This window comes from Ambystoma mexicanum, chromosome 5p (genome assembly GCF_040938575.1).
Source record: "Ambystoma mexicanum isolate Mex_15411 chromosome 5p, UKY_AmexF1_1, whole genome shotgun sequence".
Lineage (NCBI taxonomy): Eukaryota > Metazoa > Chordata > Amphibia > Caudata > Ambystomatidae > Ambystoma > Ambystoma mexicanum.
This window is the reverse complement of record NC_090930.1, coordinates 791,315,388-791,334,191: the sequence shown is the minus strand read 5'-3', so window position 1 is coordinate 791,334,191 and position 18,804 is coordinate 791,315,388. Positions and strand designations below refer to the sequence as shown.

At 46.2% G+C, this 18,804-nt stretch overlaps 1 protein-coding gene across 1 annotated transcript in view; it reads right to left on the bottom strand.

The window, feature by feature from the left end:
* Positions 1-18,804, bottom strand: part of ITGA9 (integrin subunit alpha 9) — a 1,159,507-nt gene that overhangs the window by 955,215 nt on the left and 185,488 nt on the right. Inside the window, exon 4 of the mRNA XM_069613210.1 lies at positions 1,419-1,542. Within this exon, the coding sequence (XP_069469311.1) occupies positions 1,419-1,542 (124 nt within the window). The remainder of the gene's footprint in view (positions 1-1,418; positions 1,543-18,804) is intronic.

Genomic DNA, 18,804 nt, shown 5'->3' with positions numbered 1-18,804 from the left:
CGACAGGCATGGGAACTGGCGTTATTTGGACACATGCGCCTGCAAGGCGGCTCCTACGAGGAGCGGTCAGGAGTGGGTGAAAGGCGGCTACCGAGCCAGCGGTGCACACCCCTCTTCAGCTTGTGGACAGTGAAAGTGGCTGGTCAGCAATCTAAGGGAAACCAGTTGAGCTCTGAGGGTCACGCTAGGGAGACAGAAATATGCGGACTTCACTTCTAAGATGCGGTTCATTTCTTTTTTGTTATTTGAATGAAAATACAATTTTTATTATAATTTTGCATTTCTGATAGTTATGTTTGTTTCCCTTTAAGAGCTAAGGGCCTCTACGGTCGTCCTGAATTCCCATAAGGAATCATTGTAGGCTCGGCCCACCCCAGCACTTAATCAACACGTTTTCTTCCCATTCCACATTTATTTTTGCTTATTCAGCAGGTGCCAAAGAAGGGCTCTGTATAACTGACACAGCGCCCTGCAAAGCCACCAGTCAGTGTAATGGCAAAGGTGCAGGTCCAAGACCACCTAATAACATCACATGACACACCTCCAGACACCAGAAAGCACAAAAGAGGGAAATGCTGTCAGAAAGAGGGACTGACTCATTAACATCCTGTCGAAAGTTACTAATCACAGTGGGCAGAGAACCAACAAAAGGCATGGCGAAATCAGGGCCCAAAAATTGAAGGCACCCCTTAAAGAGGCTTAGTTAGGCAATATAACCCTCGGAGGGGGGGGCATTATCGGTAGGGTAATGCCCCTGGGGCCATAATTAGAAACCTCAGTGAAGCAAGGGCTTTAACGAAGCCCCGTCGGCATTACCGTACTGGTAATGCCCCACCCTCCGAGGGTTATATTTCAATTAGTACCCCGGCACGTTGTAACGGGGTACTAAGAGCAATTTTTCTCAAGTCGAGAAACAGCGCAGCAACCGTTTCACTACTTGATAAAATAAATGGCTGCCAGGGTTCATTCCCTTCTCCCTTTCCATGGCGGCCATTAAAACAAAGTTTTAAAAAAAGTTCAACAAACAAAATGGCCACCATGGAAATGGTGAAGGGACTACACGTATTCTCTTCTCCCTTTCCATGGTGGCCATTTGCTGAAAGAACTTCGGGACACGGTGGTACTCACAGCCTTCTCGGGCAGCTAAGGTCCGGGCGAGGGCCAATGAGCTTGCTTTTTACAAGCTCATTGAGCCTCGTCGGGAAATAATTGATAATAATGTATCTCTCATATTGTGCTGAACACTGCAGCCTAGGAAAGGCAGGCACAACTTGTTAAATCAATTAAGTGAAATGTACACAATGCATGCAGAATCTGAGCATGCGTGTACACTGTCCCACATTGTCAGAAAATCTGGCTCCCTGGACATGTGAAATCGGTGAAGGTACGGTACATGGCGCCAGAACGGGTCTCCTTACCTTCATAGCAGGGGATGAGTGTCCGTCCCTTGGACTGCAGGTTGGGTGGGATGATGCTGCAGAAGCCGTGAGGGAGGATGTGTTCTGTCTCGTAGTAGATATTTTTCCAGCGATGGGCACATGCCTGAGAGAAAGTCAAAACTATTAGGAACAGGGCCTGTGGTATTTGTTGGTTGCCTTTCCAGCATAATCGATACACATGTAGCCGCTCCAAAACATCTGTTTAAGACAACTGGATTACACTGTGCCACTTATACGACATTGTTGCCTAAAGAAAGGTGAACAGCAAACACAGCCAAAATGTACCCTTTATACATTTTATCACGACCATGCTTTGGCAGATGGTCCCTTTCATTCAGTAATCCACCATTGCCTTATTACCCATAATGCACCCCCTGTTGCCTTCTCATCCTTAAATACCCCTGGTACCCAGTGTGCTGCCCCCCCCAGCCTCCAGCTAGTGCCCTTAGAACCCCCCCCCCCCCCTGGCACCAAAAGCTGCCTCTGCTTCGGATCAGCAGCTGCAATCTCTAATGTTGTAAGCAGTTTTTTGCCTCTTCCTCATAATTCTTTCTTCTGGAGGGTGAGTCAATGTCTGTGAGACAGGTGATCGATCACACACGCCTTTTAACTTTCCCACAGCATAGTAGCCCCTGCACTTTATACAAGGGCAGATATACATGATCTCCCACCAGGGCGTTTCTGTTTGCCGGATTTCCAAAGATCCAGGCTCCACGCCGAAGCCGCATATAATGGGCACTTGTTTCTGCATCTCGCTAGGTTCTCCTGTTATGTTAATTAATTAATCTTTTATAACGCACTTAATACCGGAGACTAGTCTCTAAGCGCGGGACCGGGATTCAAACCTGTTTTGCTCTGTGATGTCTTGCTTCCAGGGAAAGCGCAGTCCCCCTGAGCTATCCTCCCGGCCCATGTTCCTGGCTTATGTTCTCTTGTGATTTAATTCAGAAACTCTTTAGTCAACTACCACGGTCTTATAGGTTGCTTGGCAAATCCTTCCAATGCTTTTGCATTTCTTCTTCAGAAGCCAATGCCTACTGCGCTTAAAGTGTTTTTGATGATTCCGCCTGAACTGAAGCCCCCTCACACTCATTTCGGGGTTTCGAGGGCTTGGGATGTGCCTGTTTCAGAGACCCCTGCCTTGCTGAGTGAAATTTCTAACTTCTCCAAACTCTTCCTTCTCTCCACATTGGATTTACAGGTGGTTTGGTGTTCTGACGCCTCGGATAGTTGTGTTTCTTACGGAAACTGTTGCCTGCTAAGCTTGTGGTTGATGCTCATGAGTCCTTGGGCCCTCTAGTGTTACTACACATGGGGGACTGCCATTCTAAAAGATCACCACACCTCTGGGTTTGGTGGAACTTGCCACTGTGTTTCAGATGTCCTTGCCTTGTTGGGGTGAGTCTGGGGCATCTGTAATTCACCCCTCTTACCCCACCGAGGCATATGGGAAATAGGGCTTCTGATCCTACTATGGGTTGTGGTTCTGTTTTTTTGTGAACAAATGCCTACTAAAATCATCCTTGGTCTTCCTGATTCCTTCTTCGCCCCTAATGTCCCCTTGGGGGTGACTCCATCTCAAGATTCACACAACAGGCAGTGATCTGAGGGGAGCTCTGTTTTAGGGATCAATCCGTAGACAAGCAATCTTTCTGCCTATCCTATTCAGTTTGCACCCCTTTCACCTCATCCAGCTCAATGAAAGCCATTTAGCCTATTTCGCTGAAAATCCATTTCAATGTAAAGTCATCTCACCGAAAATGCACAGATAGTGACTTTGCACTGCCAACGCAAACCCTGATACATGGAGCCGTGCAAAAATGTATTTTTGCAGTGCAAAGTCTATGCAAAGTCATTTTTGCAGTACAAAATGACTTTGCACAGACTTTGTACGGCAAAAATGACTATGCACTGACTTTGCACCGACTTTGCACTGCAAAAATACACTTTGCCCAGTTTCATGAATCAGGGTTTGTGTCGGCAGTGCAAAGTCAGTTTTCAGCGGTGCAAAGTCGCTTTGAACCGTGCAAAAAATTCCATGAATCGGGCCCATAGAGTTAGATGGGGAACTCACAGAAATATAAAAAAATAGAAATGTAAATATTTAAATAAAAAACTGGGAGTATAGGGCAAAAATGAGGAAAACAAGAGTGAATAAAACTGTGAATAACAAAGAGTCGAATGAAGGGGAGGAAAGGTCACAAGTCAGTAGGAGCAAAAAGGTGGGAAAGGTAAGGGAGTGCTTGGGAAATGGTTTCATAGCATGGCCAAGAATGGCAATTGGAACAAAAGTTCTTTGCTTTTTAAAATGCTTGCAGTGACAGCCTAATCCATACAGTTTATATCCAGGAGAAGGTCTGGAATTCCCCATCCCACACTACTTTTCCCACTACTGAAGTGTAGTCAGGCTAGCCACCGTCAAATTATAGTCCTATGTTTATATCTATCACCTGTCCCGGTTTATAAGTTCGAAGATCTGGTCACCATAACATAAGCTCTCCTTCCTCCCCAGAGCCCACTCAGGCTCAGAGGCTGAAGACGTGGATGGTGTCTCCTTCTGAGAACGGCAAGCTTAGGAGTTAGGATCCAGTCCTCAGGTGGTCTCCTAGACTTGTGTCACACGAATAGGGTTGCAGTTCACGCTCACTGTGTAGGACCCCAGTAGAGGTTGGGCCAAGAAGAGCTTCCCATTGTCTTAGGGCTGGACAACATTGGAGCTGAAGTAACTGAGACATGGCTCTGGAAGAATCGACACGTGTTGGGTGCAGCTGCCCAGACTCGGTAACACAACTGTGTGTAGATACCCACTATTAGCAATTAATAGTGAGTGGCCCTCACCTGTGGCCTCAAGACTTCAGCAAGCCACACCCTAGGAGACTCACTTCTTTCGGTATTCACACGCGTGGCCTAGTTGGCTTACACATTAACATAGAGGTCCTGTAGTCTTCTCCTGTCAATGTGATGATGTATTCAGTACTTTTCTTGCATATCTAATACACTCCTCACTGTATCTGCCACTTTTCCTGGAAATCTGGGTCTAGATTGTGACTCGGGAAGCTAAACTCACGTCAGAGTCAAACTAGGTAAGTCTTGTCTAGATGACGGGGCATATACTCTGCACACACTCAGGGTATACAGCGCACACTAGGGGCAAGCCACCCTCATTACGCCATATCACAATGTTGACCTATGTGTCCGTTATGCACACAACCAGGCTTTCAAGAGCTACGCTCCTTCCTACTAGCATAGTAACTTAAATGCCAGGTCTTACCCAATCAGCGATCTAGCGTGGCAGTCTGATCAACTTCCAACGAAAAGATCGTCCACTGAAGACTCACAGGCGGCCATCAGACCTTACTCTCTCTGTGCTCGATCCGTGCACCCAGGAAGGGCAGGAGCCCTCCCCTGCTACCAGCAGCCTCTAGCCCCCACAATGCTGAGATGCTGTGTTGCGCTGAATGCGCTCGAATCCACAGTCATCTACAACGACAAGTAAGAATCATCACCCCTAATACCTCTGCTTCTGGTATTATTCGCTTACAGCACAAATCCGATGTGCTTTGATTGTGCTCTGCGATCCGTTCTGCACACTGTGTGCAATTCCAAGATGGACGCCAACTTCGTTTCGTCAACGCAGACCTCCGCTGCCTGAGCAAAGCTCTGATTGGCTCAGAATTTATATTTATTGTTGGATGCACGACCGGAAGCGGAAGCCGGCTGCATCCTTAGAAGGGCCGCATTTTAAAGGGCCTGTCTGCGGCTGTCCAAAGGATGGGCGCAGGATCTAGTAAGGCCTTATCCCATCTCATCGTGAGTACACCTTTGACTTTTTCTGTCCTGTGCATTACAGGCAAGTCATGTTTCTTAAACACTGCACGGAGCCTGCCGGAGCTAACTGACTTTCTGTGACTCACCAGCATCCGCCCTTCACCACAGTCCATAACATATGATTATGAGTATTTGTGTCCCCCGTGATTGATTGTAGGGCTCAATGTGGATTGAAATTCTGCCCCGACTATCATTAATGATTTTATGCCATTCGTACCTGAAATCACCAATGCCACCGATAATTCAACGTGGCGCCTACCTTCTGCCGTGTCGATATCGCACTATCTGCAACTTACCTGTTGATGGATAGCTGCTTTTAACCTATGTGCCCAACTCCTATTCAAATCCATACCTCATTATAATCGTATTGCCCTGTAATTCTGCGCTGTACCACAGTATAACTGTATGGCCCCACTGCCTCACGCTGCACCACATATCTATAGCGTCCCATGCCCATGGCATTGCTATGTGCTGCCAGATTCTAGCTGATGTACCACACTACTACTGTCACTTCTAGCCTAGCCCTGCATTATACTAGTCGTTGTGTCTTACCTGTTGATAGCCGCTAAACCACACCACTGCTGCTGCTACCAAACTATCCCAATTACCAAACTACCTCATACTAGCTGCTGTGTTCCACCTGATAATAGTCAATGTGATATATCGTTACTGCATATGTAATTTGAGATAATCACTCACTATACAATGTACGTCAGCAAGAGCCAAACAGCCACCCTACTGTACCTCCTCATGCCCCTATTTCACATTACCACGACTATTACTGCAGCAATCATGCACCCAGCAGAAAATGCACCTTGCAGGACCACAGAAAGAAACATCAGGCTTCGCGCCAGATCACCTCGTCTCTATGAGCCTACCTGCCACAACAAAACTCCCAATCCTCTTCTGAGATCTACCTCACGACACCCCAAAATATGTCCTAACCTAACCACACCCTGTAATAAATTCTCCCAACCCAAACTTATCCCTATAACCATCCAGGATTTACCCAACACAACCACTCTATCCGGAGCCTTGATCAACGCTAGATCCCTAGTGGCCCACGCCACGGAAATAGCAGACACCTTATCCACTAACAACCTTGACCTACTAGCAATCACTGAATCCTGGCTGCATGAAGCAGTAGGCCCAGCACTCTCAGTAGCCATCCCTGAGAACTATCAAATAATCAGAATGGACAGACCTAATAACAGAGGAGGCGGTCTGGCCATCATAGCAAAGAACAACCTCGAGCTAAAACCATTCACTCAATCACCTCTCAAATCCTGCGAGCTCCTCACAGCCAAATTACCCATCTCCAACAGCCGCACCTTAACCATCTACCTAATATATAGGCCACCTGGCCCCATTGGCTCATTCGAGGCAGACCTATCCAGCCTCATAGCCAACAATACTAAAGACACTTCTCAAATATTATTACTAGGCAACCTGAATCTTGGTCTGAACGACCCTGATGACAAACCAGCACAACCCATAGCCAACATGCTAGCCGAACACAGCCTAACCCAAAAAGTGCTTACCCCTACCCACAATAAAGGCAGGACCGTGGACTGGATCACCACCTTGAACTGCTATACCACCATTACCAAAACCACTCCTCAACACTGGACAGACCACCACCGCATCGACTTCACATTGTCACTCAATAAAGAAGTCAGCAAAAAAAAATCATGGTACCACCACTGCCCACTAGAGCAAAAAAAATATAACTCCTGACAACCTCCTACCACTTCTACTGCCAACCCTCAATGCTCTCCCTGACAACCTAAATCCAGAAGGCCTAGTAGAAAGGTACAACAAGGCTATGAAAAAAGGACTAGACATCATCGCCCCCCCAATAAATGCAAAAAAGTAAACAACAAGCTCACCTGAACACCTGGTTTACCCCCCACTTGAAAGAACTGAGAATGCGCAAAAGGAAACTTGAAACCCAATGGCGCAATAACCCCACAGAAGAGAACAAATTACAACTTAAACTCTTCGCTAACAATTACAAAAAAGAAATCCTTCTCACAAAAAAGAACCTGTTAAACGAAAGAATCGAAAAATCCAACTCCAATACTAGAGAACTCTTTGCTATACTAAGGCAACAAGAATCTCCCATGCCCCCACCAGATAACATTACCAAAGACAAACAATGGTGTACCAGCGTCCAAAACGCTCTAACCGACAAAATCAAAACTCTCCAAACTAAAATTGCAATGAAAAAGGACTCCCTAACCCCTAACGTATCATCCCCTAGCAATCATGCCAAAACAACCAACCCATCAGGCCCAAATCTCTTCAGATTCACTAAAATATCCATCCTAGAAACAGAAAAGATTATAGCCTCACGTAAACCATCCAACTGCAAAGGCGACAACTGCCCACCCCAAATAATCAAGGATGCTGCGAGGGACCTAGCTCCCTTTATAACCAAACTGATCAACACATCCTTCTCCTCCAACACCATACCAAGCAATCTCAAAGAATCCTGGGTTCTGCCTCTCCTCAAGAAGCAAACCCTAGACCCTGCTATTCCCACTAACTACAGGCCCATCACCACGGTACCGTTCCTGTTAAAGATAATAGACAGAGTAGCATACCTACAAATCCAGCAATATCTAGAAACTCACAAACTACTAGGCGTCCGTCAATCTGGCTTTAGACCACAGCACGGTACTGAGACAGCCCTAATCGATCTTAAAACCCAGATCAATGAGATTAACGACAAAGGAAACACCGCCATGCTACTCCTCCTCGACCTGTCGGCGGCTTTCGTCCTGGTGGATCACACAGTCCTGTGCGAACATCTGGCCTCAGCTGCCCACTTCTTGAAAGAGGCCATAGCCTGGATTCAATCATTCTTGGACAATCGAACTATGAGAGTCTTCTCCTCACTAGCCTCAGCAGACCCCATCAAAATAACCTGTGGTGTACCCCAGGGCTCCTGAGTCTCTCCAACCCTCTACAACATCTTTACAAAGCCCTACTTTGACAAGTTGGACAGACTGGGTGTCACATACACTAATTATGCAGATGACACCCAGATCCTCATACCCCTTTCAGGCAACTTTGTCTCGGATATGGCCTTGGTAAACAAAATATATCTCATCATCCAGGCATGGATGGCCACACACGGCATATGCCTGAATGATGAGAAAACCGAAATCTTACTCCTCGACTCCAACGCCAATCTAAAAAAACTCAGCCCCAACTCAAGGCTTTCAACATTGATGGCAACACCCTCACAGTTGCCAAGACAGTGAAAATCTTGGGCTTTCATCAAGACTCAGCCTTGTCACTAAAAACACAAGTAAACTCACTAGCACGTGCAAGCTAATCAGGGCAAGTAGAGCATTCCTCTCCCAAGCTAGCTGCATCATCATCGCTAATGCCCTAATACTCTCCAGACTTGATTATTGTAATGCCATGTACCTAGGAGCCAACAAATACATAACCAACACACTTCAAACACTGCAAAACAATGCACTAAGAACAGCCCTTAACTTACCCTCCAAGGAACACATTTCTAACAAAAGACGAGAACACAAATGGCTCAAAATCTGTGACCGCATCTCACTCAAAACAGCATCACTCACTTTCAAATGCCTAAACAATGCAGCCCCCCTATCTCGCAGCCAGAATAATTTAAAAAAAACTCCACCGCCCTACCAGAACAATGAACTCTTACTGCCTGCAGGTACACAAATTCAGACAAAAGAAAACAGGCAGCAATAGCTTGCCTGTCATGTCAGCCCAACATTTGAACGCCCTCCCACTCAACATCTCACACTAAAGATAAATAAATAAAGAATAATTCTTCCAAAAGAACATGAGTAATTTGTTTGCTCCAAACAGCAAACCTAACTGTATATATGTACATCCCCTAGCTGACCTACCGAAATGTAATTAACTGTATGTATATATGTAAGTATGTCATTTCACCAGATTATACGTAATATAATACTATGCTTTATACTCATATGTGCCTTATCATGTAACTAAGTTCTTATGTAATCTTATCCTCCTGTTCTCTGTTGCGCCCTGTTACTCCTGGGTTTTGCGCGCCATACTAAATAAACAAACAAACAAACTCTTCCAACCTCCCAGTCACGAAGAGTAAGGAAATAATCATTTAGATGTCATTTTATCACAGACCATGGCTGACGCCTGAGGAATGACGTGCCAGAGGTTTTGAAGGTAGTGGAACCCCATGCTTATTTCTGCAAAGCTGCAAGAAGGCCTGCACAGTCGCTGGGCACTCTCTCTCTCTCTCTCAGTCTCTCTATCTATGTCTCTCTCTTTCTCTCTCTCTCTGCCTCTCTGTCTCTATCCCTCTCTGTTTGTTTCTTCCTCTGTCTCTCTCTTTCTCTCACTTTCTCTGTATCTCTCGCTCTCTCTCTGTCCCTCTGTTTCTCTCTCAATCTCCGCTCTCTCTTTGACTCTCTTTCTCTTTCTCTCTCTCTGCCTCTCTCTCTGTCTCTCTCTCTCTCTCTCTCTCTCTTTCTCTCTCTCTCTGTCTGTTTCTTCCTCTCTCTCTTTCTCTCTCCCTCCCTGTCTCTCTCTCTCTACCTCTTTCTCTCTATCTCTGTCTCTCTTTCTCTGTCCCTCTCTGTCAGTTTCTTCCTCTGTCTCTCTCTTTCTCTCTCTCTCCCTGTCTCGCTCTCTCACTCTCTCACTCTGTCCCTCTTTCTCTCTCTCTGTCTCTCTTTCTCTCTCTCTCTCTCTCTCTCTCTCTGCTTCTCTCTCTGTCTCTCTCTCTCTCTCTATCTCTCTGTCTCTCTCTCTCTCTCTCTCTCCCCCACTCTCTCTCCCCCCTCTGTCTATTTCTCTCTCGCTTTTTCTCGCTCTCTCTCTCTTTCTCTCTCTCTGTCTCTCTCTCTCTCTGTCCCTCTTTCTCTCTCTCTCTGTCTCTCGTTCTCTCTCTCTCTCTCTCTCTGCGTTTCTCTCTGTCTTTCTCTCTCTCTCTCTGTCTCTCTCTCCCCTCTCTCTAACTCTCGTTCTCTCTCTCTCCCCCTCTCTCTCTCCCCCCTCTGTCTCTTTCTCTCTCTCTCGTTCTCTCTCTCTCTCTCTCTCCCCCCACTCTCTCCCCCTCTGTCTCTTTCTCTCTCCCCCTCTGTCTCTTTCTCTCTCTCTCGCTCTTTCTCCCTCTCTCTGTCTCTCTCTGTCTCCCTCTCTCACTCTCTCTGTCCCTCCTGCTCTCTCTATCTCTCTCTCTCCCCCTCTATCTCTCGTTCTCTCTCTCCCCCTATCCCTCTCCCCCTCTGTCTATTTCTCTCTCTCTCGCTCTTTCTCCCTCTCTCTGTCTCTCTCTCTCTGTCTCCCCCTCTCTCTCTCTCTGTCAGCTCATCTATCCCAGACTCCCTTTTCTGTGTGTGTAAGGGACCTGCTCTCTCTTAGGATGCGCTTACCTGGTAAGGGCGTGATGCAGAGCCCTACAGATGACCTACTCAAACACAGGCGTCTCTGGGAAAGACATCCGCGACGTTACAATATTACATGCCAGCTGTTTCCTGATACCTTTTGTGATACACATTGCTCAAGCTGCACTGCCTTCCCCATTGACAGAAATAATTGTTGCAGAAATCACTTTGTTTTCCTACCCCATATGCTCAATTGTGCAGAGCCTTCGGGTTTTCCGGTTTAGACCTGTTTTCTATAAGAGAATCTTTGACATGTGTTTGTGGAAATCCCACAAAGTAAAACAATGAGCCCGGAAGAAGCACAGAAGTCTGCTTGAAACTCGTGGCCACTTACCACGTCACATGAATTGCCATTCTATAAAAGAAACCTGTGCTTTATTTTCTACCACAACGAGAAAATGGAAGGGCACACGTGAAATGTTTATTTGTGAAACAAACAAATGCCCCAAATGAAAAAGGTTTTTGTCATTTTCTTTGACCTTTTTCTACATGTCACCCCTTTAATTCTTCTATTTTGCAGACTACACAGTGTATATTTTCGAGGAGCATCTTCACACCGTGCAACCTCCCCCCTTTAGGGGGGTTTCCCCCCCCACCCGGCGGTGAAACAATCTGTCGGACCAGACAATGTCACAACACATTGGCCGTCTGATGAGACAGAACTAATGGTGACCATTTCCGCTTAGGAAATGTGGAAGACATCAGATGGTGCAGTCCTTCAAAGGTGCACCCCCCCGAAGAAGTACACCCATGTTGAAAGGGGTTACTGACTCTATTGGACTGCAACAGCAAAGCTTTCCCAGTGCAACGAGAACAGGGCCGGACAAACCTCGCGAAAAGAGAACTGATCACTTGCTGGAATGATGAGCTTGCATCTTTCAGCAAAGTATACATCAGGCAGAAGTGCATTCTGGGTAGCAATTACTTCATTGGGGATGTATTATAAACAAGGCCCATCTGGGTTACTCTCTGAAGCCGCCGGGAGGAAATTATAAAATATATGGAGGCAAACACCCATTCCAAGAATAGGAACCCCACAAACCACACATCTGCATTGCTGCGGGGACGCCTGTTTACATAATCAGACAGCAGTGTCTTGTCTAGAAGGGGATCTGGAATGGGGTTCCTTTGACCCCCCCCACCACCCCAATTCTCTGCTATGAGCGTTGTCATTCCCTCTGCGATGGTGTGCAGTCAGCGAGGGGTCTGAGCCCTGTGGCCGCATTCTCGTCACCCCCACGCCCCTGCTCAGACGCAGGCACAACAGAAGGGGTGAGAATGGAGTGACCTCGGTTCCTTTAGCCCACCGCTATAACTGCCTCACTGGCATGTCCATGCCAATGGACCAGGAGCCACTGCAACCATATTTAAACTGTCAATGTCATGATACCAAATAACAGGGGCGTTGCTAGGGGGGGGGCTAAGGGGGCTATAGCCCCTGATCTTTTGGTTGTAGCCCTGGATAGAATCTCAGGAGCTACAGCCAAAAGACTAGCTAGCACCGAGTCCCAACAGTACCGACATCAGCTTAGCCCGGGGTCTTTTCCAGGCCTAGCATCTCCCCTGCCAAATAAGAATGGCAAACGTATTTAATAGTGTTGGATCGATTATCCAAAGTACTTACACATACATAGTGTTGGTTACAGAATTTAATATCCAAGTAACGTGGCGAGGGGATGTGGTTAGGTAACCGTATCGGACAGTAGAAGTGAAACTGGGATTGTAGCCAAGAATAAAAATTCACATTGACCCATTTTTCCCCAACATCATGATACTAACCTCGCACCGCCTCCACTTGAGGATTGCCCCTGTGACCAAGAGGCTGCATCAACATTGTTTTGGGGACCAAGGAGTTGCCAAACCACGTATTAAATTGTACATGATAGTAGGCCCCACTGCCCAGCCCTTTCCCTGTATGCCCTCCCCCACTTCCTGGTACCTTTGGAAACCTATTGACATTCTAGAGAAGAACCTGTGGGCCATTTGATCGCTTCAACATCAAGAAACTCTGTAATGACAGTAGAGCAGCGTGACTGCAGGCATAAAACAGGTTTAATGACACTAAATGCATGTGGCATAGAATGTTTTTTTGCAAAAAAACTTGTACAGAAGAAAGGGTAATGCGCAGATTGAAACAATTGACCTTGTCAAAACCACTGCTTTAAGTGGGAGAAGATATCAAGGGTGGCTTTAAAATGGCGGTATAACCTTAGAGTGAAGTAGGTGGCTGAAAATATCTAGGCTCCCAATTTGAGCCGGCAGTGGGGTGTAATCAGGAGAGGCAGGCACACCACTATTGTTTCTTTCGCTGCATCCACCTCTCCTTTGGTTTCTTTTTCACAGGCTCGAACGCCAACAGGCAGCCCAGTTTGATTAAGAAACAAGAAGGGAGGTGGGTGCAGTAAATGGAATAATAGCAGTATGCCCGCCTCTCCTTTTGTTTCTTTAATAGAGGCGCCAACCACCTCAGGCAGCCCTTTGCCTCAACAGAGCCACATGGTTAAAGGGCAGTCTGCGAGGTATGGCGTCTCTGATTAAGAAAGAAATGGAGAGGCAGCAGCACTGCTTTTGTACCCTTTGGTACACACAAGTCTCATTTTGTTCCTAATCAAAAGTTCAGATCCACGCAGGCAGCCCTTTAACCATACAGCTCTGCTGAGTGAAAGAGCTGCATGAGGGGGTTGGCAACTCTAAGGCTAGTCGGGATACGCGATAGAGTCCTAGCTCGGGAGCACTTTTTGGAGATTTCCTGGGCTCTGCCCCAGCTAGCCTAGGTCCACTTAATGCCCTGGCCAGTGCCATCAAGGATACATCGGCAAGACATGTCTTACCATAGTGGATCAGTAAAATGTCAGACAAACACGAGATGAGGCTCGCTATTCCCTAACTACGCCAAGGGATGAGCAGGAATTCCATTAGCAAGACAGAACGAATGGATTTCGCTCCCAGATTTCACACTGCCAGCCGAATTACATTAACAGAACGCTGCTCCTTCCCACCCCCCCCCCCCCCAGCTAGTGAGTGCATTGATCCAATATGGGGCGGAAATGTACTGGGCGCTCTGCATTATAGCCAACCAGAGGGGCTGAAGAATGTTGGCACTTCATTGGCAGAATGAAGTAACAATCTAGCCAATCAGCATGCACACACGCCTAAATGTCGTCGACGCGCGCGGCCGACATGACTACTGCACCACAGAGCGGAATTGTCACGTTTTTCACGCAACCGTCGCTATGAGACACTTCGTGCATGTAAGAGTGGCTTGGCATGGAATGCCCAAAAGTCAATGCATAAGACGTAAAATGTATCACTCATTTTGCGGTTGAGTTTTCTTTCCCCTTCATTCACATTAACCAACATACAATTCTAGTTGATGTCACACACAGGAAGCGTGAGCACCTTACTTGGCGTGAGCAGCACATTGCACATTATAGAGGTTCAAAGTTGTAGATTTAAAATATTATCGTTAGGGAAAAAGTATGCAAGAATATTAAGTAGTTCCCAGTAAGCAATGGCTCATAAAAAGCGGAGAGGATGTTTTTCATGGCAGCACATCTGGCCATCAAATGCGCGTCCGGGTGCCTGGGGGAACCAGCTCATTTCACTTAATGGAGTCCGTGTTGAAGTGTCGTGCTCTAGTCCTCGAGTTATTTAAATCCCACTTCGCCGTTGTCCAGTTTCCAGGAGCGCTCGCTCTTGGCACGCGCCGCCGGTGTCGGTGTGCATTTTGAAGGCTGGGCAGCGTCCCTGCATAGAGCCAGCGGCCTGAATGCATTGGGCAAGCACACGAGACTCTGGGCCTGATTCATGGAATTTTTTGCGCGATGCAACGTGACTTTGCACTGCCAACAAACACCCTGCGTCACAGAACGGTGCAACGTGTATTTTTGCAGTGCACTGAATTTGCACTGGTGCAAAGTCACTTTGCACCTTCCAAAAAATTCCATGAACCGATAATTCGGCCAGTGCGTATCGAGAGTTTTGAGCCAGGTCAATCATTACATCTTGGTATGGGTCCTTCCCACTAAGCTGTGGCAACATCTTCTGTGCTATAAGCCTGTCTATTTTGTGGTGTTTTTATACCGCCATCTTTAGTGAAGGAAATAACTTCTGTGTAATATTGTGGATTGAACTTTTCATTTCAGTATTCATTAGAGTTTGTAGTTTCTAACTGCATGGCACTGTAGCATAAATCACCACTCGGCTCTTTGACAATTCACTTTTTCTGCATAATATTAAATTTTCCTGCATTCCTTGATTTTCTGCTTAACGCGATAAGACTATGCCTCTGATCATTTAAAAGGCGCATAGATCCTGTAAAGTACTCTGCGCATAAAACCACTTTGCGCGTACCTGCCCGCAAAAGCATGTTATGTACATTTCGCGTATTCATGGAATTTCAACAGCAAACTAACCCTAGGTGCATGTAGTGCCCAGAACGCCCACGACACCCCCCCACGTAAAGCAGATCCAGCCATAAATACCAAACTTTGCACAGTCTGCATTCCCGCCATCATGCACCCCGTCAATACTGCATGCGTCCTACCGCAATCAAGGCAGCACCCGGTGACACTGTGTTCGGTCCCCCATAACTCCTACCTGCACCCTGAGAAAATGTGTTGCATGCAACATAACTCAATTCAGCCCCCGGTAAATCTGAGTGCGAAACCCCGTAAATGATGGCTGTACCCGCTAATCTGCATTCGAGCATCCCTAACGTCAATCAGAACCTCAACTGTGTGCCGGAACCCCTAAATTCCTGACTCTACCTTACCTTTGCGCGTTGGTTCCTATGCGAATGGGACTTTGCGGGTCCTTTTTTGTGGCGGTATGATTGCAAGCTTTGCGTGTTACCTCACCCGACCTGACATTGTGCGGTCTGATCCATGAATACGCTTGTGTTTGCGCATTGCTGGGCACTCGATTGCTTTGAATAGCCTGTCCCTCGACACGCCCACATAAGTCCTTGTTCTTCCTAATTCTGCATAGAGAATGAGAAATATGCATGTTCTGCCCCCTATTTATTTCCTTGCCTAGGCCTGTCCCACACTTTGCGTGGAGTCTCACACAGAGTGCCCGACTGCATGCAAAGACATCACAGACCTGTGCAAAGACCCAGCAAGGTCCCGGAAATGCATTCAAAGTCTGTTCCATGAATCAACGAATGGAGTTTTGCATGCTGATAAGTGCACAAAGTCACTTTTCAGCATGCACAAATAACTCCCTATGACTCCCAACCTTACAGTTGATGGAGTTAAACTTCTCTCTGAAGACGCACAGTCCCAGAATGTGCTGTGATTGGCAGCTCACCAGCCACAACCCTCCTGTTTGCCAAAAACACATTTTGCCAAGCTCTGCTACTGCCAGCAACCACACAGGCTCCTGCTTTGATGTAGGAATCTCTGGCAGCGCAGTGGGGTCTCCACATGCAGTGTATTCAGGAACACACGTTCCAGCAGGAATACTCGGGCAGGAGGCCCCACCTGATATTGTCTCAATGTATCATGCCAGTCCTGTCCATAACACATAATGTTACGTTACTAGTGCTCTGTATCATGCCAAATCACCCCTGTGGTGGTCTCAGAGATCGTGGCTGGTCTGAGTTTGGTATAGTATGCCCCGGCTGGGGTATCCAGACCTTAGTCTGCAGAGGAAAAGGAGTAGGGATGGGAAAGTGGGTGAAATGCCACATAGGCAGGGATGGTGTGACGAAGAAGGGGAAAAGGAATGTTGTGAGATAGTTTGTATGTGTGAGGATCCATTAAACGTGACAGTAGTTTGCAATTGCAGAAAGCAAGGTATGTTCTACACTTCTCTGACATCAAATGGATTATCTACTGTGTACGTGAAGCAGTTTAGAGGAGCAAAAGGTAGTTAATAGCATATAGCGTTTGGTTGTGTAATCGGCTTGAGACGTGCTCCTGCCACCCAGTTAAATCATGGTTGGTTTTTTAACCCTGAATAACCTCTTTAATTTTTCATGCGGGCAAAACTCTGAAATAGCAATTCTATAATGGCTTTGCAGGCTGCAAAACGATGGTCTGGAGTGTGACCCTGAGCTGTGCCAGTTGTTATGATTGATTCAAAACCATCCAGCCATCACCTTTTGTTTTTGTTTAAGTCACCCCAAATGGGACGGGTATGCCTAGATGTGGATCCCAAGCCTGCTGGGCCTAGTGACCCAGGCTACTCCTCACTGTTGAGGCCCAATGAGGCTGAAACATGTCTGGGGATGCTTGTGGTCTTGTGCAGAATGAATGAGACCTAGCAGTTAGGGCTCGGCTGCCCCTTTTTAAGTGGGACTAACCCTGATTTCTATATGTCCTTCCCCTTATGTGAGCTGTGCCAGTGGTTATGATTGATTCAACACCTTCCAGCCAACACCTTCTGGTTTTGGTAGAGACAGCGTACATATTGGTGCATAAATATTTCTGTGCAAATTGCGGCAATAGGTCCATTCAATTCTGAAGTTGTCTTTTTGACTCATTCGCTGCTCCTTCCAGTGTGGGGCTGCACACCATGCGGCAGTGCAGAGGGTGACCCACTCTGTATTTGGTCGGCAATTCACACCCACCAAAAGCTACTGCTTCCTGTACTCCAATCCTCACCACCTTTGAAAACCTCAAAATGTTTTATACATCAAAAAGCGCACTTAATGAATAGCTTATGATGAATAATATACCACCCTTCTGTAGGTAACCACACCCTAATACTGTGGCACAAAAAATAAAGTTCATGAGTATTTCAAATGGCAAATCCAGAGTCTTGGAATACAAACCTAGTTTTTTTTTGTATTTTTTTTTTAACATGCCATATGTACTTGCAGAAAATGTGTATGATAATACAGGCGGTCATTGACTTCCCCCAGAATGTTTTCTCTGTGGCGAGAACACACACTCGCTGTATTGCACGTTTCACCAAAGATAAACACCCATAGGATTAGAGGAGACCCAATTCTCAACCGAAACCAGGAAACCAAAAACCACAATGCCTCATGCCAGCAGAGAACCAAGCAGCTTCTCAGAACATAAATACCGGAACAGAGCGCTGTTGTGACGTGCCACCCACAGAAAGCGCTGAGCGTCAGGAGTAAAATAATACCCCAACATTCTAGGTCAGCGTGTTGATAGCTCTATTTTATATTTCTAAAGGCTGCCATTTCTAAAATGTAAATGTATTGTTTTCTTTGACCATTTTTATGTAGCATTATTACTAGCTAGTGATCAGTATTGTGGTCTTAATAAAATAAATGTTTTAAGAGGGAGAACATGTTCATGTCTATTGAGGGCGATCTAACTTATCAGCAGGCACATTTTTTAGTCCTGTTGAAATGATAGTATCATGTGATATGCGAGTATATTTTGTGTGAGCTTTATTTATGTATTATGTGTGTGTCCTGTGCTGGAAATGGAAACTATTAACTGTGGGATCCCACCAGCGACAGGTGATGGTAGAGTTGATTGGGGAGATTTTTCTTATCCCCATAAACAAATGTTAAGTCAAATAATTGTTTTTTTAAAAACAATTACAAAAAAGATCGATTTGGAAAGACCGCTCTGTGACCGCTCAGAGCGGGCGTTCTAAATGAAACGGTCAACCCCTGCAAGGCACATGAGTGCGCGCAGGGGCTGAAAGGCACAGCGAGACACAAAGGAGGAGCCGTGGGATTATCAGGTGAGTGTCTGTGTGTGTGTGCATGAGAAAATGCGTGTTGGAGAAGAGTGAGGGTAGAGGGGAAACGGAAGTGTTTGTGTGTCTATGTGGTGGGGGGTGGGAAAGCAGGATGGCAAGGAGGAAAGGGGTGTAGGTTGTGGGTGGAACCCCCTTGAATCTTAAAACAAAAACAAAAAACTCTGCCATGTCCTTTTCTGCTTTTGTGGACCACACAAAATTCGACCGAAATAAATCGGTCTTTTTATGTGCAGACTTCAAAAAGCGTAAAAAGTGACATAGAACCAAACTAATATATCCATTTCATTTCAGAACATTAATTAATACATTATTATCAACAGGAAACTAACCTAAGAAAAAAGGAGCATTTCCTATAATGTCTCCCAGCAAGTTGTAAACAGTACACCTATTAAATATACAAAGCTGTATTTAAATATTTT